This window comes from Myotis lucifugus, unplaced genomic scaffold (assembly GCF_000147115.1).
Source record: "Myotis lucifugus unplaced genomic scaffold, Myoluc2.0 scaffold_104, whole genome shotgun sequence".
Classification (NCBI taxonomy): domain Eukaryota; kingdom Metazoa; phylum Chordata; class Mammalia; order Chiroptera; family Vespertilionidae; genus Myotis; species Myotis lucifugus.
The window spans coordinates 3183450-3206702 of NW_005871152.1; the positions used below are offsets into that span (position 1 = coordinate 3183450).

The window sequence follows — 23253 nt, forward strand, 5'->3', positions numbered from 1 at the left end:
TTATGATTAAAATCATCTTCGAAAACTAGGAATAGAGGGGAGCTTCCTTAAAATAATAAACACTGTAAACCAGATATTCACAGCAAACGTCAAACAAAATAGTTCCTTTGGAATCAGGAAGAAGACAGGAATGCCAGCTACCACAGCAACTTTCAACATTGTACAGGAAACTTGACCAACATGATAAGAAAAATAAGAATAAGAAGGGATGAGATCAAATGATTTTTTTTAAAAAGGTAAGGTTCTTATTTATTTATTTAGTGATTTTTTAGAGAGGGAGGAAGGGAGAGAGAAACACCAATTTGTTGTTCCACTTATGCATTAGTTGACTTTTGTATATGCCCTGACTGGGGATGGAACCCACAACCTTGGCATGTTAGGACAACACACTAACCAACTGCCCTACCCAGCCAGGGCCCAAATTATTATTTATAGATGATCTGATCATCTACATTCAAACTCAATGAAATCAAAAGACAAGCTATAAGAATGAAGGAGTTCAGCAGACTTGATAAACAAATATCAACATACAAAAATCAATATAATGTGTCTATACAAATAACTAGTAAGAAAATATAATGAAAACAAGATCCAGTTCACAGTAATAGCAAAAATGATAAAATTTCCAGAAATTAAATAATACACAAGACTTTTATGAAAAAAATTTAAATGCTATTAAAGAGAACTTGAATAAATGGAGAAATTGTAAGGATGACAGTTCTTTCCAAATTAATTTATAAATTCCATACAATGCCAATTAAAAATAGAGCAGGATTTTAAAAGAAGCTTGACAAATTTATTTTAAAATTAATATGGAAGAATACAATTTATGAATAAATAATTGAAAAAAATTTGAATAAACAATTGAATAAATAATGGGGGGAAAAAGACTCGCTCCGCCAGGTTTTATGAATATTATAAAGAAATCATGATAAAAAGTTGTAAAGTACTGGTGCAGAGCAGAAATGGAAGGCACAGACCAGATCTAGGTATGTATAGGAATTTGTCACAAACCATTACAGAAAGTATACTCTGTTTAATAGATGGTAGGGAGGAAATGGCTCACTTTAAAGAGGTAAAATTAGATCTTTTCTCACATCATATGCATACGTATGTTCGTGTGTGTGTGTGTGTGTGTGTGTGTTCTTAAAGGGTATGAGACATTTAATGTCATACAATGTTTTTGTAAACTTAGGGCAGGAAAAATTTTCTTTCATAAAGACCTATAAAGCATAAAATTAAAAATGGTAAATTTGACTATGTGAAAATTAAGGATTTTGGTGGGATAAAGGATTTTATGGTCAAAATTAACAAGTGATAGATTGGGAGTAGATATTTGCAATGTTAAAAAGAAAAAAGAGCCCTAGCCGGTTTAGCTCAGTGGATATAGCATTGACCTTCGGTCTGAAGGGTCCCAGGTTTGATCCTGGTCAAGGGTACCTACCTCCTTTGCAGGTTGAATCCCTGGCCCTGGTCCGGGTATGTGCAGGAGGCAACCAATCTCTCTCTCTCTCTTTCTGTCTCTTCCCCTCCCTTCCACTCTTTCTAAAAATCAATGGAAAAATATCCTCACGTGAGGATTTAAAAAAAGAGAGAAAAAGGAAACAGATAAAATGTCTCCCAAATCACAAGGGAAAACATGAGAAGCCCAGTTTTAAAAACATCAATGTATGTGACCACTCGACAGAAGGGAAAACGTCACAGCTATCCCGTAGGTGCAAGCAGAAAATACACACTGAACAATGGAACAGTGTGCTGCAACCTTAAACACACAAGATGGCAAAAGTTAGAGAATTGGATAATGCCAAATTTTGGGGGGAATGATGAAAGAAAATGAAAGTCTGGGCCCCTGTCCAAGCCCTCCCCTACTACCTCCCCTGTGCTACAGCCCTCACTGTGTGCTTCTTCCCCCTCCCCATGAGCTGCCTCCCCCACCCCAGGCCCCTCCGCGCCCCCACTGCTCCACCCCCACACGCTGCTCCACCCCCACTGTGCCGGAACTCCACGTGTTGTGCGCGCTCCCTCCACCTACGCATGAGACTCACCACCTCCACCGCCCATGGTCGCAGCCCTGCCCTGTGGATGCCAAGGGGGAAAAAGACCCTAATTGAAGCGTTGCTGCCTTGGAAGTCACCTTAGGCTCATCCGGAACATGACTGGACGTGCCCGCGTGAGGGCGCGAGGCATTACCCGGAGCCCCAGTGCCACGGCAGCGGGGTGCCTCCAGGCCTCCCCGACGGTGTGTACAAGGCTTACCTCGCATTGTCTTGCTCTCTCTTCTCTGTCTTCTTCATGGACGCGCTCTTCTTCCCTCCTAGGAAGTAGTGGGTTATCTTCTTTCTCAACGTTGAGTCTTTCCAGGGCTTCTCAATTTTTTTCCTTTGGGGTCTTATCTCAGTAAGATATTAACGTAGGTGTTTTGGCCAGTGAAGAGGACTAAAAATTGGAGGCAAGCATGGCGTCCTTGTACGTTTTCTGAATTTTAATGACTTGATTTGGGATTAAGTCTTTTGGTAAAAATGGCTGTGCCTTCAGTAGTACCATTACATGGCGTGTAATCTAATATGATTCCTCTTGTTAATTCATTTATAAAAATAAGAGATCTCAGGCCCAGGTGTGGTTTTGGTTTAACCATTGTTTCTTGAGCAGCCTCCTTGGGGAGGGCTCCTTGCTTGACTTAGGCAACTAGAATGAACCGACCAGTAAATCAGCAACTCCTGAGTGATATTACTACATACTTTTCGTATTTGGAGCAATCTCTTAGGTCGTACTCAAACGTTTTCAAGTGGGTAGTCTGGTCATTATGCCTTTACTCTCACGAAAAGGGCTTCTCGACTTCTTACATGTTTTAGCAGGCCGAGATGCATTTCTTCTTGAGCAAAGAGAAGCTGTTACTGTGAAAAAGAGAATATTTTTTAAGACAGAAACTATTAATGGTTCCCTTCACCCATTTTATGAACTAATTTGGAAAAGTTTATTCACGATGGTCATCACCTGAGCTGGTGAGCAAGATGCTCCGGCCCAATTTATTTTCTCGCTACAAACATGCTCACCTTGGAGGCCCGTGTCTGTGGGCCGTGGAAGCGCGAGGTGGTGCTCATTGGTACCACCTGCCCCCTGATGAGCTCCCTGACTCAGGGGTCTCTTCTCTACCTCTTTACACCTCCAGCTTCCAAAAGCTGTTTCTGGTTCACAATTGGTACTAAACGTTGATGAATGGGGAGTACTATAGCTTGTCCTTATCCTTTCTTTTAGAAGGGGCTAGACGCTAGAATCATCTCTCAAGCATTTTACCTGTTGACATTAAGCTCATGCTGACTAATGACTGAGGACATATAGAGTTCTTATTTTTGTAATAACTTTTTGGTTAATGAATTCATATCTCAAATATGACCAAACGTTGTTTTTGGCCCATGTTAGCCCGTCTCTGCTGATCTTAGTGACAATGAAGCATCGTCCAACAACGGCTTCGAGGAAACAAGTAGGATTTCACAGCAATGTAAGTGCAGTATTCTGTTCCACTCAGTTCCGTTCCATCTGACGGGAATAGGAGTCTCCTGTGCCTCACAGCAGCAGGGTCTCTTCGTGAGCGTCCCATTCACCTTTTCTGGAAGGATCCCCTGTGTTTGTTGTGTTTCTTTGGGAGTCCCAAGCAGAGTTTGCTGCTGAATTTTCGGACAGGGCTTAGCAGCTGGATATCTACAGACATCAGGATGCTAGTTTTCAGATTCTGTCTGTCCACTGAATAATTTTTAACAAATTTAAAAAAAATTCTTTACGACATGTACATGTCAGTTTGCAAGGATAGTGGAAACCGAGAGTGCCCCCTGCCACTGCTCTTCTTCCTTCCCCACCCGTGGAAGATGTCACCATTCGAGGGTGGCTCTCTTCCCTGCAAATTCAGATTTGGCCTCAGGATACTTGTCAACATGCTATTCCAGGTAGCTGCTGTCACACGGTATGAGTTGGCACGCTCCAGGTTGCCATGACAAAGTACCACAAACTGGGTGGGTTAAACAATAGAAATGTCCTATCTGATAATTCTGGAGGCTGGAAGTCCAAAATCAAGGTTTTTGCAGGGTTGCTTTCTTCTGAGGCCTCTCTCCTTGGCTTAGATGGCTGGGCCGTCTTCCCCTGTGTTTTCACATAGCCTTCCCTCTGTCCTAATCCCTTCTTATAAGGACACCAGTCAAACTGGATTAGGGTCCATCCTAATGAGCTCATTTTAACTTAACTACCTCTTAAAAGACCCTGTCTCCAAATACAGTTACATTCTGAAATATTAGGGGTCAGGACTTGGGGGGATACACAATTCAGCTCATAACCACTGCTGCAATCTATTAGCCATCTCCCTTGCTCTGGCCATGAAGTTAAGTGGTTGGTTGCTAATAACCATGTACTACTCTCTAAGCACTTAGGTTCTTCTAGACCAGTGGTTCTCAACCTTCTGGCCCTTTAAATACAGTTCCTCATGTTGTGACCCAACCATAAAATTATTTTTGTTGCTACTTCATAACTGTAATGTTGCTACTGTTATGAATCATATTGTAAATATCTGATATGCAGGATGGTCTTAGGCAACCCCTGTGAAAGGGTCGTTCGACTGCCAAAGGGGTCGCGACCCACAGGTTGAGAACTGCTATTCTAGACTCTTAGGATCTTCAGCCGTTCTACCCATGTTGTGCCTGGTTCTCTTGTTCTCTGCCGGGTTTTCTAGCCCTGCTCAAGTGCCTTTTGTGATCTGGACCCACAGAAGGGCACATGGTCCCTCAGAAGACCTGCTCTCAGGCAGTGCTGCTGCCAACATTCCAACCTACCCCAACTTCTCTTCGCGGCTTTCTCTCCATGTCTGCTGCACATTCTTGTGGCTACCAAGTGATGGAAACCCTTCATCTTTTGAGGGCAGATTGCATTTTTATTTATTTATTTAAATGGTGGTAAAATATACATAATGCAAAATTAAGCATTTTGACCATTTTTAATTGTATGGTCCAGTGGCAGCCATCGCAACCATCCATCTCTAGGACGTTCTTCATCGTGCAAAACTGAAACTCTGTGCTCATGAAGTCCCCATTCCCCTCTCCCCCCACCCCTGGCAACTGATAGTCTGCGGTAGATTGAATTTTTAGAAACCACCCAGTATCTTTTGAAACCATGATCAGTGAATTGCTATGGATAATCTAGTGGGGATAATCTTTAAAAATTAAATAAATTTTGATATTTTTCCGGGTAGACTCAGACTCCACTGAGAAAGGAATGGACCACACCTTGGAGCAGGTGATGATGCTGTTTGGGGTATTGCATTTAGTTATACTATCAAAGGATGGTGATCAAGTCAGAGATTTGTCACACTATGAGTCATATCGCTTTGTGAGAATAGTCTTTTTTTTAATATTTTCATGCTATCTTCAGAAAGCCCAAGTAATATCTAAAAATTAACACCTCTTTGTACTCATTTTAACAAAAATAGTCATTGGGTTTTAATTTTATATTTCCTAGAACCTGACTGTGAGGAATATGCCCGAAGGTGAATGAAATGTTGGCTTGCGTTCCCCAGGAAATGATCTAGCATAAAAACTGATGGCAGTGTCCTGGGCATTTCTCTTCTTGTGATTGGGAATGATGAGAGCTTCCGCCCCAATCTGTGCAGAAGTTGGGTGGACAATCTTGGTCTTTGGGTGTTACACAAGCGCTGAAGGAGGGAGAGCATAAGTGGGTGTGGAGTGGGACGTTGGGAGATAGAGCTTAGCCACGAGGGGAATCAGAGCAGACCAAAATATGAGGTAGGACTAACTCAGGGTCTGTTATTGCTAACAAAACATGCCAGGTGTCCCCAATTTTCAATTTTTATGCTGAAGACTTCTGTATAGTCATGATTGTTTTTGGCAATGTGGGCCAGTTTTATTAAAAACCACAAAAATCTGAGTTTTAGTTGTAGATGCCTTTTTTTATATAGTAGCTATAAACAATATCACTAAAAAAATATGAGTTTTTATGGCGTTCTCTTCATATTTTAGGTAAAGATGTCGTACCTTCTGGTAATGCTGAATGTACTCTCATGAAAAGAGGAGGAAAAATCTTCCCGGATGTCATGGATTTGGGGGTCTGTACCAGAGAGAAACTGGCCCATGTGAGAGACAGCAAAAGAGGTACCTAGTCTTCATGTGACTTATTTTTTTAAATGTCACCAAATCTTGCTTAAGGAATTTTAATTTTTAGATCTAAAATAAATAAGTTCAGCCTTAGCCGGTTTGGCTCAGTGGATAGAGTGTTGACCTTCGGACTGAAGGGTCCCAGGTTCGATTCCAGCCAAGGGCACATTCCTGGGTTGCGGGCTCGATCCCCAGTGGGGTGGGGGGGGGGGCGCAGAGGCAGCCAATCAATGATTCTCTCTCATCATTGATGTTTCTATCTCTCTCTCCCTCTTCCTTCCTCTCTGAAATCAATAAAGAAATATATTTAATAAAATAAAATAAATAAGTTCATATGTTAACTTAAAAGATATTTATTGAACATCTGCTATATTCAAGGTATTTTCTAGATACCAGTTGTTTTAGTCTCCATTCTCTCTTTTATTAATAGAAATAGTAATATTTTCCCCAAAGTGACATTTCACTTGTGGAAAAGATTTTCTCCTTACAACTGGGATAGGAATTAAAAAGATGTTTTGTCTCTTTCCCAGCCCTTTTCCTGTGCAAGAATAATAACGTTTCTGGACTTGAGCTGAAAAAGTAAAGTGTTGCCTATTTCTGGAATTCTTATCCCAGAAATTGCCCCCAGAATTGTGGGCATATGCATTTTCAGGGAAATAGGTCTGTGGTTTCATTGGATTCTCCAAAGGCCTTGTGACTCCTTCCCCAAAGTTAAGACTCCTTGATGCAGATCAGCCTTTCTCAGACTTTTTTAAAAAATACATTTTTATTGATTTCAGAGAAGAAGGGAGAGGGAGAGAGAGATAGAAACATCAATGATGGGAGAGAATCATTGGTTGGCTGCCTCCTGCACACCCCCTACTGGGGGTCAAGCTTGAGACCCAGGCATGTGCCCTTGATCAGAATCAAAACCAGAACCCTTCAGTCTGCAGGCAGACGCTCTTTTCCACTGAGCCAGACAGACTAGGGCCTTTTCCAGACTTTTTAAAACCATGCAACAAACTAAGAAATGCATATACTAGTATTGTTATCCAGAAGTGCACACATATAATTGAAACAAAGTTTCATGAACCAGTGCTTGTCCCAACTATGTGCAAGGCACTCTGCTCCGCTTCTGTTGTGTTCTAGTCTTTTCAGAAGACACGGGGGTTTGCCCCATGTGCTTTCATAGCTGCAGCACTAACAGCTCATGATTAGTTTGCAAATAGTGGTGTAGATGATCTCGAAGCATCTTGCCAGCTTTAACATTCTAGGATGATGTCTCTTTGCCCATTAATATGAGCAGCTAAAATATGTTGTCATTTCCTCAGGATCTGGAAGAACAAAAGAAAGCTTTTGTTTAATTAAAATAACACAATAATCCCTTGCTCCTAACAGATTTATGCCACAGGCAGAAGCTGAGGAAATACTGAGACACACATTTTACTTTTTCTTTCTTACCACGGGTCGGGGCTCATGTTTCCACTTCCTCCACGAGAAAAACAAAATAGTGCCCATGTTTCCACTTCCTCCACGAGAAAAACAAAATAGTGCCCATTTGATACAACGCTTCCTGCCCTCAATCCTAGCCACTGATTGAACTGTTTGAGAACTTCCAGAAGCATAGTTAACTTGATTACCTGGATTTCCAAGAGGTTGGGGGTTGTATTGGTGGTAAGAACTGGACAATGTCTTCACCATTTGAGAGCAGCATAATTTCAGAGCAGCATCCTAAAATATCAGTCGACCTGATTGGAATTGCACAGAATCAGGGCTTGGGAAGGAGTTCGAGGGTAGCTGAATTCAGATGCTTCTGTTCTCCCAGGGACAGGAATGCCCGGTCTGCTCGCATGTTCTTATGAGGCTTGTTTTACACAGAATCCCTTTTTAATTCCCGAACGTATGTTTATAGGACTCCATAAATGCTATCAGGCTGCAGGTGATTAGCTTGTCTTGTGTCACCGAGCAAGAATCCTGGCTTTACAGAAACAACTATGCATATGCAAATACATTTTTAAATGATGTGATTCATCTTAACGTGGTGATATTTTTTTGTTTTATTTAGTTATAAAATGTGTGTTATTTGTTTTTCCTCAGGTTCCAGTGGAATACCTGTGAAACTGGTCACAAATCTTTTTAGCTTAGATTTGCCCCAGGACTGGAAGCTGTACCAGTATCATGTGACATATATGCCGGATTTGGAATCTAGAAGCATGAGAATTGCTTTGCTGTATAGTCAGAAGGAACTTTCCAACAAAGCAAAGGCATTTGATGGTGTCATCCTTTTTCTGTCAGAAAAGCTAGAAGAAAGGGTACAGTATGGTTACTTTGTAATACATTCACACACATGTGCATACACTAATGCTCATCCATCTATATTTATGAGGTCAGCTGATTTTCCTGACAGTTGGAATAAGGGTTTCAGTCCTTTCTTCTTTCCTGTTCCCATGGCCAAGAGCAAAAAGACTGAGCCACACCGGCCAGGTGAAATAGGCATCCTCTTAAAACTTTTCTCCAAATAGGCAAGGCTTTAAGAAACTCCATTTGGCCTATGGCTTCAGGGCTTTAAATTTACTATCTTTTTTTGCTCCTGCACAGTTGTGCTCATGTATCCTAATAACGTTACGTCAATATCTGATTCTAAAACTGTCATTTATTTCATGACTTGTCCCATGATGTGAAATATGAGTCATTGGTGTCGGTCTTAAAGGTATACTTTAATAGGGACACCATCTGCTGCCCCTCCATCCTAGCCACGCACCCAGGTCACCATCCTTTGTTGTCTTCATTCTTAATCCTGAACCCTGTGGCAGTGGGAGCCCCTCACCTCTGCTGGCTGCTAGACTTCTCCCACACGTGGATGAGCTCTTCCTGCAGCTCCCCACCTCTGCTTTCTCTGCAATTTTATCTGAAGCAAGAAGTCATCTCAATGAAACATTTCAGCTCCTGGGAAAGAACCTGCTTTTCTTTGTTTCCATGCAATGAGCCATGCCTACCCTACATTCTTGGTTCAACCTAAAAGTGGTTAAAACTACACTTTAACTATAGAAAATTAGGGCAACATACATATGTGCTTACAAGTGAATTGACCTCTTCCAATTGCTTTCCCTTCTGAAAAATCCTTCATCATTGATTTGTATTGACTGATTTGTTTATTTTGTGTGTGTGTGTGTGTGTGTGTGTGTGTGTGTGTGTGTGTTTATTCTTTTATTCCTAAAATCTGTACGGAGCTCAATCTAGTTTTAGGGACTTTAACTTTAGTTGGATAGCTGGTGGAGAAACCTATTCATGCATTCATTTTAGTTCCAGATTATTAGAGCCCTAGGGATTTCTCTAGACCTTTCAAAATCAACAGAATCAGATTTCTAGTCTATTTAAGCTTTTAAGCTTCCACCACTTTCTTCTCTTTCCCCACATTTACTGCCCCTCTTGTCTATCCTGTCCTTTGCTTTTTTCCTCTCTTCTTCTCTGCTCTTTTATGAATAAACTTTTGAGAGGTGGTACTCTGAAATCCATGAACTCCCTGAAAACGGGTACATTATGTCCATCACTGTGGTATATACATGTGTGGCACTTTCTTGGGAGAATGACTGTGATTTTTATCAGACTCTTAAAGTAATTTGTGACCTAATCATTCTCCCACCTCCACCCGCACCCCCCAAAAAAGTCAAGAGCCACTGCCCTGGAATTCACTTTGGATAGAATCTTTGAACCCTGAGTCTGGTTTTGATTCTCCATTAAGAAGTTACAGAGTAGTGAGACGTGTTGCGTTTCTAGAATTAGCAAGATACAGAGACAATAACCCCTTCAGACATAACGTGTTGATGACATTATTACTCGGAAGGCAAACTGCAGCTGTGTTTTTGTTAACCTGTGTTAAGTTGCGGCGGCTTCATCACAGCTGCATTGCACACTTGGGGGTATTCGGTGGCGTGCGTATTAAGTACTTCTTTTCCCAGGTCACAGAATTGTCCAGTGAAACTCGAAGAGGCGAGACCGTAAAGATGACTATCACGCTGACCGGGGAGCTGCCGGCAAGCTCCCCCGTGTGCATCCAGGTCTTCAGCATCATCTTCAAAAAGTAAATGTTGCCTTAAATGGGAATTTAATTCAGGCTGATGCCTTTCAGCACGGAGCCTGGGCATTAAGGTTATCAACCATTTTGTAGGCAATCTGCCAGCCACAACGCCATCCTTGGAGCCATTTCCCATGTGCCTTCGTGTATTCGTGTCTCTAGCTAACTGGCATTACTAGCTGTTGTCCAGTGTTACCTGAGTTGAGACAGAACTCCGGGGTTGTCATGACCCGTGGTAGCAGGGAGGGTGCCTTTCCCCTTCTCTTCCTTTTCTGGACCCTCTGCCTCCTCCTCTTAAAAGTTGTGTATGTCTGGGTTAGTACCGAAGGGTTGTTTTTCTCCTCGTTGATAAAAGAGCATTGCCATTTGCTCTCTCACTCAGGCAGAAGGGAGGCGGTGGCTAAGCTGCTCAGTCCTTCAAACGGATGCGGATCATTGACTTCAGAGTCATTTGGGGGTAGCGTGGGGCTTGGTGAAGCGCAGAGTCCCTGCCCCTCAGTGGACCCAGGGAACAGAATTTCGTGAGTGGCATCTGAAAATGCACGTTGTTAGCAAGCTTGCCCGGTGGCACGTGGGTACACGAAGCAGGCGAACCGCTGTTTCCCATGGTGCCGGTGTGGACAGCCAGGTGATCTGTTAGCCGAAGATTCGAGCTCTTTGCTCAACACTGAACTCTAGACAGGATGACGACGGCAGTTTGGGGTTTGCTGAGTAGGGCACATGAAGGAGCGTCCCCTGCACGGATACATTATTTTCTCATTCTCGTCAGGCTTCTCATCTTTAGATGTTACCTGGGCTTCAGTTCAGTGCCGTGTAACGCTCTTCAGAAGCCAGTCTTGTGTGTACCCTCCTGAGAGAGGACTGTGTTAAGTCAGCTGACATTTTGAAGGTGCTTTCTAGTTAGAAAGCTCTTTTGCTTGTAGTTGATCTTACTTGATCCTCACTCGAGTGCCCTGAAGCAGGTCTATGAAAACCCCCACTTCACAGATGAGAAGGCTGAGGCTCAGTGACATCTACAACCAGAATCACGCAGTTGGAGCCTGTTTTCTGACTTCAAACCCTTACGTTTCCCACATGAGCCAGACAGCCTCAGAGCGTTGATGTGGCAGATCCCAGAGGGGACCAGGATTAGTTGCTGAAGAGGCACCCGTGTTATTTGGCAGCACCTGGGCAGCTGGAACAGCCTCCTTAGAAACAGCCTTCTCATCTCAAAACAGGGGGGAGGCCAGAAGAGCCTTCAAATATGGCCTGCCTCACCCCATTCATGCTAACCAGAAGGTTAGGACCAGCATCGTAACTGTTTCAGTGGCCCCATACTTAACATTGCAGTTAAGTCCAGACAGATGATAATTCGTATGTCATTCTCAAATATGAAGTTATCGTTCTTATAGATACACACTCATATGTACTTTAGTATCTGAACTTCCCAAGGCTATGAGAGATCTTGACTCTCTACCTATTTTTACCATTATGTTCAGGAAGGGTACAAACTTAGAATTACACTGTTATTCACTGATGTTTACCAAAGAGTAAAATATATATATATATACTTGCAGGATCTTGAAAAAATTGTCCATGTACCAAATTGGACGGAACTTCTATAAGCCTTCGGAGCCAGTGGAAATTCCCCAGCACAAGTAGGTTTATTTATATTCCGTTACTCTGAGATTGTTATAATGTGAGCACCATAATTTACGATGCAATATTATACTGTTAATGCCTCCTATGAGAGACTCCATGGCATGAAAAGTAATGTTTTTTTGTTTTTTTTAATTTCAAGTTTTTTATAGAATGGGGGAGTGGCCAGGTGAAGCCAGCAGCCAGTTTTCTTATATTAGTGTGCTAGGTCATAATCATACATCCTAGAAAGAATTTAGACACTGAGTGCTCTCTGTGTGACAAGTAATAATGAAAGGGGAATAAGCTATATTATGCTTTACCACATGGTTAGTGTTCTGTTTTCTCACTGTCAGGAAGTTAGTGTGGCCGGGTGGTTGACATGAAATCATCGGGTAAGCAGAGGTCAGACAAACAAGTCAACTCAACTACCCCAGTGCAGGATAGAACCGTTAGGAACGCCTGCAGAATGTTCACTCTAACCTGGGGAGTAGACGCTGCAGAGAAAGTGCTCAGCTGTGTCTTGCACTGACTGGGTGTTTTGCTCTCCAAACTGTGTGGCCAAGCTGATGACAGAGGCCGCCAGCAGCCCAGGACAGATATGTAAATAAAGGGGGAAGCACATAAAGATGGGAAATGCAGGCAGGGTGTCCACCAGGCGGAGGAAAAGGTGGGCCTTTCTGTATGCTAATTCAGAGTGGCAGCGTGGTCTACAGAAGGCCTGCTGTTCATCCCCAGCGCTTATCTTTCCACCTGGATTAGAAATTCTCGCAGGTCCAGTGTGTACCGGGCTGGAGTGAGTGAAGGCTGGCTTCGTATCCCAGTGACTGAAGTTCACAAAATATAAACGGAAATGATTTAAAAAAAATATTTGTTTACTCTTTCATGCCGTTTTGTCACTTTTTCATATTTAAGACTTCAGTCTATAATGTTCACAAGTGTGGGAAGGAGCTGTAGCCTCTGCTGCAGTTTCTTTTGTATGTCTGTCCATGGTATCACTTCCTAACCTTGGTTATAAGTCTCTCCACTGTCTTCACCACCGAGTCACTGTGCTCCTCCGAGCACAGGTGTTTTCACGCTGTGGTAATTCTGTCCCCCGGGGGACATGTGACAATGTCTATAGACATTTTGGGTTGCAGCTGAGGATGTGAGGGGCATCTAGTGGGCAGAGGCCAGGATATGCTAACATCCCGCAATGTGCAGAACGGCCCCTAACAAAAACCTATCCAGACTACAACACCACTAGTGTCAAGATTGAGAAGCCCTGCTGTACAGGAATATATTTTACCTTAAATACGTGTTTAAAGACACTCCAGCTGGAAATATCTAAAGTTTTTAGTCAGCAAATGGAAGAAAATTTGACTAAAAAAAATATATTTCATAAAAACCTAGAGCATTGGAATGTCAAACCACCATTTTAAAATGTGTTGGGGTTTTTTTTTATATCACAATTTTTAAATTTTTTTTAAGGTTGTCCCTTTGGCCAGGGTTCGCCATTTCTGTGTCATACTTTGAAAGCAAGCTCCTGTTCAGTGCTAATGTGAGTTACAAAGTCCTGCGGAATGAGACTGTTCTGGAATTCATGACTGCTCTCTGCTACCAAACTGGCATGTCCAACTTCACCCAGATGTGCGAAAAACAGCTGGTTGGGCTCATTGTCCTTACAAGGTGAGAGCCTGCTTTCAAATAACCTTTTCCCCAGAGAACGAATTACTTAATGGTATTTGGGAACAGGAATAGCATCAGGGTGTGACCGGACTGGGACCTGGCTGGCTTATCATGTGTGGGTTCTTGCCTTGTGCAGGAAGGATTTCCTAACACAAGCCCAGGTGGTTTTTGAGAGTGCATTTATTAAAGCTGGGGACAGTGAGACAGGGGTGGGCTTGGGATGGAAGAAGCAAGAGGAGAGAGAACAGGTGGGGAAATGAGCCTGGGCAGGGCTGCTCTGGCTCACTGAGCAGTCAGAGAAAAGGGGGTCTTGGAGACAGGTTCGGGGGCTAGCTCCGGACTAGCTGCCACGGCCCATTGCTTCCCTCATTGCAAGGCTCCCGGGTCCCTTAGAGTTCAGGAAATGAATGTCTGAGAGGGAGGAAGAGGGGAAGGGGAAGGCATGGGCCTGCTTCTGGGAGGGAGAGTGCACCCTGGGTCCTTTGTGAGGGATTTTAAAGGCTGGGAGTTTAAGGAAGTCTTGGGGAGGATCTCAATAGAATATTCATCAGCTTGATGCTCATGCACCAAACAGATTTATTTCCTTAACTTCATCTGCCCTTGGGTGTGGTTGTCACAGATGGCACTGATTGGATTTCTGCCATCTGTCTGCCTGAGCAGGGTGATTTAAGCTATTTGCCCTCTGCTTGGGAAGGAAAGTATAAACCATTTACTCTTAAGTGTCTTTGGTTAGGGAAAATAGGATTTTGAGATTCACTAGGTGGCTGTAAATTGCTCGGCCGTTTATCTATCTCAGTTTCCCTATTCCACTTGTCCTGGTTTGCTGGCCTGTCTCAAGGGTATTGGCCCGACCACAGATCTGATCAGTTCACCATCTGTTTAGAAGACCTGGCCGTTCTCAGTTGTCTAGAGTTCAGACTTTCTTGAGTGGCATTCTGGACTGTCCACAATCTGGCATGGGCCTGAATTATCTCTCGCTGCACTGCGTCTGGATTCCCTACCCCTAATTCTGCCTCTTATTTATATGTTTTAAATATATTTTTATTGATTTCAGAGAGAAAGGGAGAGGAAGAGAGAGATAGAAAATCACTGATGAGAGAGAATCATCGATCAGCTGCCTCTTGCACGCCCCACTCTAGGGATCGAGCCTGCAATCTGGGCACGTGTCCTGACCAGGGATGGAACCAGGACGCTCAACCACTGAGCCAAGCCAGCCAGGCTAATGCTGCCTTTTAAATGTTCTTCCACAAAGCCCAGCTCAAACGTCACTGCTTTTCAGAGGCTAACACCTGTCCACCCAGTTGGAATCCCTCAGTGCCCTCCCCTGTGCTGCTCTCATAGCACATTGCTTATAGCCACCTCTTCATTGTCATTTATTTCATTTAATGACAGTATAGGATAGAACATTAGGCCCATGTCCTCTTCTCTAGAAGAGTATGAGGTCTTTAAGGCTGAGACCTTTCAAGCCTCCAGGTTTGCCTGTACATAATTTGCCTTCATACACCTTGAACTAAATCACACACAGGCAGATGCTGTAGCTTCCTGAGTACCAAAAAGTTCTCTGCATATGGTTGCTCATCCACAACACTTCCTGTGGAGGACCTGCTGGCCTCCTCCTAGTCAGGCTCTTGTTTTTCTGGTTTATAGAGCACAGAGGCAGGACTGGTTAGATTCCACACTACCTGGGGTGAGAAGGCCTCCTTCTTCTCCTATCTTGAGCTTCCTGATGGGTTTGTCTCACTGATTTAAAGTCACCCGGCAAGGTAAGGAGGAGATACTCCAGCCACACAGCCTGAAGGGGACAAAAGCTTAGAGTGATCTTAGCTGACCTGCTTTGCATTTTTGCTGAGGGCCAGCCCTAGATGGTGTGGGGCGTGGTTACGGTGTTTTGGCCAGGTTCAAGCCTCGGACTAATGAAAGGACAGGGTCCTCTCATTGCCACGTGCAAGTCCCAGCTGGAGGGCAGGGCCCTCCCAGCACAATTGTAGCCAACAGCTGTGGTTGTGAGCTTGAACCTATGGTCCAAACACGTAGCCCCACGTACCTTGTGCTAGAGTTCAGGTGCATGTAGTTGAGTAGGGTTGGAGCTCACGAGAATGCTGTAAACAACGTGATCACGCCCCTGCTTTGCCTCGTGACATCTGCTATAAAATAAAGACACGGCTTGTGGGCGCTGTCGTTGTCTCCTCATCAGGGAGGCAGCGTCCCACCAAGACCCAGCTATTATTCTCTTGTCTGTCTTTCCTTAATCCTTTCACCCCCCCACACGGGATCACCCTTGGTCGTGCAGCCACAGAGCGGCATCCCAGAATCCAGGCATTCCAGAATCCAGCGGTTCATCAACCCTCTTCGTGTGTGTGTGTGTGTGTGTGTGTGTGTGTGTGTGTGTGTGTGTGTGTTTTAGGTGGTTTGTTTGTTTGTTTAATCAGAAAATCTATCTGGGGCCCGGCTAGTGTGGCTCAGTTGGTTGAGCATCATCCCATGCACCGAGTTTGCAGGTTTGATTCCAGGTCAGGGGTCCTGCGTGGGTTGCAGGCTCGATCCCTAGTACGGGGCATGCAGGAGGCAGCCCATCAGTGTTTCTTTCTCATGGATGTTTCTATCTCTCTCCCTTCCTTTCTCTCTAAAATCAATTTTAAAAATTAAAAAAGAAAAACAAAAGTTATCTAGGGGCTCAAAAAAAAAATTTGTGTGACACTGGAAGCTGATGGGAAAGTTTTGAACAATGGTTGGCCTTCCAACATTTATCAATGATTTACCGGAAGTCAGAGTGTCTATCAGTGAGAAAAACAGTTTGCGGTCTAACAAGTTTTCTACCAGCTCTGTTGGAATAGAGAGGTCGCCCTGTAGAGTGAAAAGTTAATTACTACTCTTTGCAGATAAGAGCTGATCACTTGTTTTAAAGTGACTATTTTTGTGTCACTCTCATATTTGTGAAATTCTGGAGTCTAATGCTTTGAATTAAAAGTGTAGTGGAACTGCTGCTTATCTTACATGATTTGAAAAAAATTTTAAGATTTCTGGCATTTACCAGATACAATAACCGAACCTATCGCGTTGACGACATTGACTGGTCGGTGAAGCCCACACACTCCTTCCAGAGGCGGGACGGCACGGAGATCACCTATGTGGACTACTACAAGCAGGTAGGACTCTGTTCCCATCATCCTCATCTCCCTCGCAGCGGTTCTCAACCTGTGGGTCGCGACCCCTTTGGCGGTCGAATGACCCTTTCACAGGGTCCTAAGACCATCCTGCATATCAGATATTAACATTACAATTCATAACAGTAGCAACATTACAGTTATGAAGTAGCAACGAAAATAATTTTATGGTTGGGTCACAACATGTGGAATTGTATTTAAAGGGCCAGAGGTTGAGAACCACTGGCTTAGAGAAATCTCCCTCTGTCATTCCACGTCCAGCAGGTTCCTCAGATGGTCAGGCTGAGTCTGCCTCCAGCATGATTCTCTGACTTGTCCCTTCTCCTCCATCCCTGTCACTCTTGGCTTGGCCCAGACCCTTATCCTGTCTTTCATTGTCCTTCTTCCTGGAGGCTGAGCAATTGCCCTTAAAAGCATAATGTCACTTCCCCACTTAAAATATTTTTATGGCTCCCCATTGCCTTAGGGGCTCCTGGGCAGAATTCCCAAGACCCTTTATAATATGACCTTTCCCTGCCTGTTGAGCTTCTTCCCTTACCACTCCCATTCCCTCAGATGGTCTGTGGTGACTCTCCTGGGCATCTTCACACACGTTGCTTCCTCTTCCTGGACACCCCTTCGTAGTCAGCCAACCACTAAACACCCTTCAATACCCAGCTCAGCCGAAACCGGTTTGGCTCAGTGGATAGAGCGTCAGCCTGCGGACTGAAAGGTCCCAGGTTCGATCCCAGTCAGGGGCATGTGCCTTGGTTGCGGGCATATCCCCAGTGGGAGATGTGCAGGAGGCAGCTGGTCGATGTTTCTCTCTCATCAATGTTTCTGGCTCTCTATCTCTCTCCCTTCCTCTCTGAGAAAAATCAACAAAATATATTAAAAAAAAAAACTCAGCTCAGCTGTCAAGTCTTAGGGGAGCCCCCGGAAGCTTTCCCCACGGCCCCCCCTCCCTGCACTTAGCCACAGCAGGTCATTACAGGTAGGATGTGAATGGTCCGGCTCCCCTTCTGGACTTTGAGCTCTGTATTTCTGGATACCCACAGCTAGCACCGTGACTTGCACGTAGTAGATACTCAAATGTTTACTGATGGAATCTCCCGCTGCCTCTGGAAGCTTGATTCACAAGGATCACAATCACCCCTACCCCCACCTCCACCAACGGTTCTCTTCAGAGGCTGCTTCTCTTTAATGGACAGTCGTATTCCAGGGAATCTGAAAAATCTCACAGATGTTCTAAAAAACAAAAAACACAAAGCAAAATCCTTTCCTTGACTTCTCCGCACCTCCAAGAAAAGCAGTCTCCTTTTCCTCTGTGGCTAATTTCTTTAGAAAGTCACCTGCATTAGCTCCAATCACCTTGTCAGTTCTTCTTCCCCGAAGACCCTGCAGGCTGGTATGTGGGACCAGGCCTGGGGCGGGTTTGCCTGGGGCCGTCCTGTAGTGTGTGGGTTCCTGGCGTCATGCAGGAAAGATTTCACAGACGAGTCCAGGTGATTTTGCGAGTACATTTATTACAGCTGGGGACAGTGGAATGAAGGAAGGGCTTAGGATGGCAGAAGCAACAGGACAGAGCCTAGATAGGGCTACTTTGTCTTCTTAGAAATATTATAGGAAAGAAATGAGTCCAGGTGGGCTGCTTTTGTTGGCGACGGTGAGAATGGCACCAGGTGTTAGACCGAGGGGTCAGACGGGACATGGGTTCAGCAACCTCAGGACTTGAGTTCTGCCCACTGCTCCCAGGTGGCAAGTCTCATGGGGACCCTAGAGTTTATGAGAAAGAGAGCAGAGATACAAGGCATGGGCGGGCTGTGGCTCCTTTGTCTTGTGGCTTTTTTATCTTTTTTGGCCAGTGGGAATCCTAGGGGAGATTTGTGGGGGTGGGGGTGAGGTGGGGTGGTGGTGGAGGGGAGAGTCTCAACAGAATATTCATTAGCTTTCCAGGTGTGTCCTTCAGTATGTTGATTCATCAAAATGTGCTAATGGAGGCATCAGGGTTATTTTCTGATTAGTTTTCTTTTCAAATAATGTCATCAAAGAGGGACTGGGACCAAGGCCCGTCTGCCTGGGGATGGTCTGACCTGTGTAAACCATTTGATCCTAAGTGTCCCTGGTGAGGGAAGATGAAACCTTGTGATTCAGTTTGAGCTGTAAATTGCTTAGTTATTCGCCTTGATTAATTATTTTGTCTCAGTTTTCCTTATTCCATTTGTGAAGGAGTATCCCTAGCCTCTTACTACTCTGCCTCAGAAATAGCTCTTTAAAGGTCAAATTCACTTACTGTTCTCATCCTAATGGTCCTTTGGTGGCATGTGACACTAGTGGCCACGCCCGCCTGGCTGGCCTGCCCGCCTTGACTCTAGGGCACATCCCAGGTGGTTCTCCATGAGGGTTCAGATGGGTTTTTCTCAGCCTCTTTTGACCGTTCCCCGATTCCTCCCTCCCCCCAAAACCTTAAATGCTATTATTCTCCATGGTCCCCTCGTACAGGATTTGTTCTTCATATTTTGAGACCTCTCAAACACACTATTTTTGCCTTGCCCTCATTTCTCAGTTACACACACATCTCTATTTTCAGACCATATTTGCATGAGCATCCTGCAGGCATCTCAAACTAACATAATTCGTGCTGAATTCATTGTCTGTCTCACTTCCGCTCCTCCTGGGATTTCTGCGTCTCAGGAAATCATTGGCTTCCTTGTTCTGCTTCACCCTCGCCTCCTCCGGTTGTCACCAAGATGAGTACTGCACTGCCTCCTTTGTCCTTGAACCTCCCTGGAGCCCGTGCCCTCCCCAGGGGGGTTCACACCTCGGTGCAGAACCTCTCACGGATTCCCATTCCTCCCCCCCCCCCCCCCCGGGGAATCCCGGATTCCCACCCTCACGGACCGTCATCCTCACTGCCACCAGAGAGCTTTCTGGAACACTGCCCAGAACTGTGGTTAAGAGCTTAGCCCTGGAATGAGGTGGCCCTGGCATAGCTGTGTAACCTCGGGCAAGTCACGAAATGTGAAGTGTCGTCTGTAAGGGGAGTCACCTGCCTGCCGTCATGGTGCGGTGTGAACCCTGAGCGAGATGATAGTGCACACAGAGCATTGGGCACATTGTGCCTGCACCTTGGGAGCGCTGGGTAACCAGGAGACCCTGCCCCCTTCCCCCAGCCTCACTTGTCATCTCTAGCATCACACAGTTCGTCCCAGCTCAGCATTAGCCTCATGTCCCGAGCATTCCCACCCCGCACCCCATGCTGCTGTCGCCCAGTCCACTTGCTGCCACTAAATGCTCCTCAGCTTTTGCTCAGGTTCAGGAAAGAAATCTGCCGAAAGCCACCCCGTACCTTTCTCCTTCGCCAGCAGGTAAAATCCTAGCTTCAAGGTCACTGTCCTCTCATTGGTGAGGTCCTCTCTGCCTCTGCTTCCTGCCACAGTCACAGAAGAGCCGGCTGTTCTCGAAGCTCTTGTACCACGTATCCCACGGCTTCCAGAACACTCTTCCTTCTAGAACAGGGCTGGCGCCTGGCTGACCCCTGAGGCCTCGTGCCTCACACGGCATAAAATGTGCTCTCGAGTGCGTGTGTTTGTTGAACACAAAGTGTGTGCAACATTTGGGTTTCTGTTCTATGTGGTGAAGTTGGTTCTTCCTTGAGCAGATGTATGTCAGGACCTGTGACGTGCTGAAGAGGGAGTCATTGTAAAAACCCACTCACTTTCTCTGAAGTGAGTTTTGTTCACTACCTTTATCTTGTAATTAGGGAGGAAAAGAAACTCATTGTGCCTTTTTCTAGAATGTCCTCCTCTCTGTCCAGGAAAGGAACGCTAAATTATGATGTAGTCCACTTTCAAAGTGAAGGACATGTTGATAATTGACTTTTGTATTTCTCTAATTTATTTTCTCATAAAAGATATTTTCATAGGCTAAGAAAATTGGAGCAAGGAAGAAGGTAAAGTTCACCTTATGACTTAGCATAGGGGGGAGAATTCTGGCCATGCTCCAGGTAAATAGAATATTCCTCCTTCCCCCACAATGAGAAGGTAAATAAACAAAAAGAAAACAAAACAAAACAATACATACACACACACACACACACACACACAGAGAATACTCTCTTCCTGGAACATGTCCCAGCTTTGTTCAGGTTGTTACCAGGAGTCCTTACACCCCCCACATTTTCTTCAAGGTGCCGTCTGGACTCTGCGTCCTTCCTGAAGTCTTCTCTGGTTTAAAAGCCATAAATTGGTTTCACCATTTCTCCCCCGACTCTCATCCCCCTCCCCAGGACCCAGTACTAAATGGTGTAACAAGCAGAGGTTCCCAAGCCTTAAGGGATACATCCTGGCCGTGCTAATGTCCAGTTATGGGGCCTTGGGAAAGTTAATTTCTCATAATCTTTCTTCATCTGTGAAGGGGATGATGATAATATGTCTCGTAGGTTTGTTAAGGTTAAATGAGGAAAAATATAAGAACCTAGCATATCATCGTCTGTGCTTCTCATCTACCTTGCTTTATAGGTAACTTATCCACCGCAGTTCCTGGAACGTGGTGGGCCCAGGACGTGCACTGAATTAATGAAGTCATGTATAAACACTCTTCCTTCTACAAAGGCTCTCCAAGCTTTGTAGCTATAACACTTTAAATTGCAATTTTCTAAATTGTTTTTTATTTTAAGGACTAAAAGTCCTTATTGAAGTGGAGAAACACTCACTTCTTACTTAATTATGAGTATTGATGTCAGCATCACACAGTGCCCAGGCATTTTGTAATTCATAATTCCAGTTGTTCAGTCATTAGTGTTGAGCAAATTCTACTGGAAATGAATGTTAATTGGAACCTTTGCCTTTGGAAGAGAAATTGAACTTTTGGCAAGGTGAAAATACTGAAATTCAATCTGGGAGAAGCAAGGGGGTGAGGTAGGAGCTCATTAAAAACCAGACACAATGCTAGTGGTTCTATGAGCTACTTCTGAGCTACTGTTCTCATTTCATAGATGAGGAAAGGTAGGTAATTTCTCCAATGTCCTCGTCCAATTAAGTAGAAGGGTCGGGGGTCAGCTTCACACTTGCCAGACTTCACAGCTGCTTCCCTATACCATCTGACAATCCTGGAAGTTAAGCTCTTTTTTGGGAAAGCTGAGGTTGACTTAAAATAACCCTTGCCTCCAACTTGTGTATCGATATTTTCAAGATGAATGTGGGATCTTGGAGCCTGTTATGCATGGGCAGCCTGCCTGAGTCATCAGTAGTGGAGATGCTGGCCTTGAGGCAGCTACAGGAGGGTCGGGCACTGTGTATGGAGCCAGCTGGAGCTCCTCTGACTGTGGGTGAAACCCAGAAGAGAGCATGGAAATGATTAAAAACAAAACAGAATGATGTTGTCCGAACTATATATATAAAAGCCTAAGCGACCGGACCGGCTGACCGTCTGGTAGCTATGATGTGCAATGACCACCAGGGGCAGACGCTCATGCAGGAGCAGAAACCACAGTCATGGAAACATGAAATAGACTGATGAATCTCAGAGGGATGGAGGGATGGGGGAGGGCAGGAAGAGATTAACCAAAGATCTTATATGCATACTAAAAGCTCGGTGCATAGATTCGTGCATGGGTGGGGTCTCTCACCCAGGCCTGTGCCCTCTCACAATCTGGGACACCTCGGGGGATGTCAGAGAGCCAGTTTTGGCCTAATCCCCACAGGCCAGCCCGAGGGACCCCACCAATGCACGAATCCGTGCACCGGGCCTCTAGTAAAAGATCATTAAAGACTGGCCCTCCGATATAAAAGATAGAACTCGAGAAGAAGGAAATAGAAATGACTAGGTAACCATGGGATTTTTTTTTCTTCATTGAAATATTTGCTTATCTGTTCATTTTGCGATTACCTTGTTGCTTATAAGCAAAGATGCTCGTTTTACAGTTTCCATATTAACTTTTCCCTCATTAATCTTGCATTCTATAGCAATATGATATTACCTTATCTGACCTACATCAGCCAATGCTTGTTAGTCTGTTGAAAAGCAAGAGAAATGACGTTGAGGCTCGGATGGTTCACCTGATACCCGAGCTCTGCTTCCTAACAGGTAATGTTTAGGTTTTATACTCCAGTAGGTTCCTCCTGATCACAGGCTTCTGACACTTAGCAGTGGGCAGGACCTCCTTCAGTTAGCTGAACGCCTGAGCATGAACTCAGCCCACGGAGGATGGACCCTTAAGTACACTACTTGGTAGTAGAGAAAGTGGGGAGGATGGAGTGCCCTTGGGAAATGGCTTGGCACCTAGTAAAGGTTACCTGTTTCCTTCATCTCCTGTATTCCATTTGTTATTTCGATGTAAAATAAATATATAGGCCCCAGATGTTTTCCTAAAACCAAGTTGCTGCTCATCGTTTTTTGAAACTCACTAGTTTAGGAAGGGATTGGACTGTTTCTCCCGTGTCCTGTGCCCAAAGGACCCTTATTTTCCTTTGGCTTGTGCTTCCAGAAGGTAATCTTCACTGAGGAGTGGAATCTGAGTAACGGTCTCGAGTACTTTTCTTCTTGTTCGTTTGATTAACAGGGTGGGACTAAGGGAGGACTTTCACTTTTTACATTTTTGTATTGCTCGAACCAGTGA

At 44.6% G+C, this 23253-nt stretch overlaps 1 protein-coding gene across 2 annotated transcripts in view; it reads left to right on the forward strand.

Annotated features, from left to right (window-relative positions):
• Window positions 1-2152: 2152 nt before the first annotated feature.
• PIWIL4 (piwi like RNA-mediated gene silencing 4) overlaps window positions 2153-23253 on the forward strand; it is a 40196-nt gene continuing 19095 nt past the window's right edge. Inside the window, exons 1-9 of one of the 2 annotated variants that reach the window (XM_023757273.1) lie at window positions 2153-2239; window positions 3421-3505; window positions 6024-6149; window positions 8229-8443; window positions 10091-10212; window positions 11763-11843; window positions 13294-13491; window positions 16526-16637; window positions 22601-22721. In XM_023757273.1, the coding sequence (XP_023613041.1) occupies window positions 2153-2239; window positions 3421-3505; window positions 6024-6149; window positions 8229-8443; window positions 10091-10212; window positions 11763-11843; window positions 13294-13491; window positions 16526-16637; window positions 22601-22721 (1147 nt within the window). Of the gene's footprint in view, window positions 2240-3420; window positions 3506-6017; window positions 6150-8228; window positions 8444-10090; window positions 10213-11762; window positions 11844-13293; window positions 13492-16525; window positions 16638-22600; window positions 22722-23253 lie in introns of both variants that reach the window. The other variant, XM_006092775.3, reaches the window with a different exon arrangement.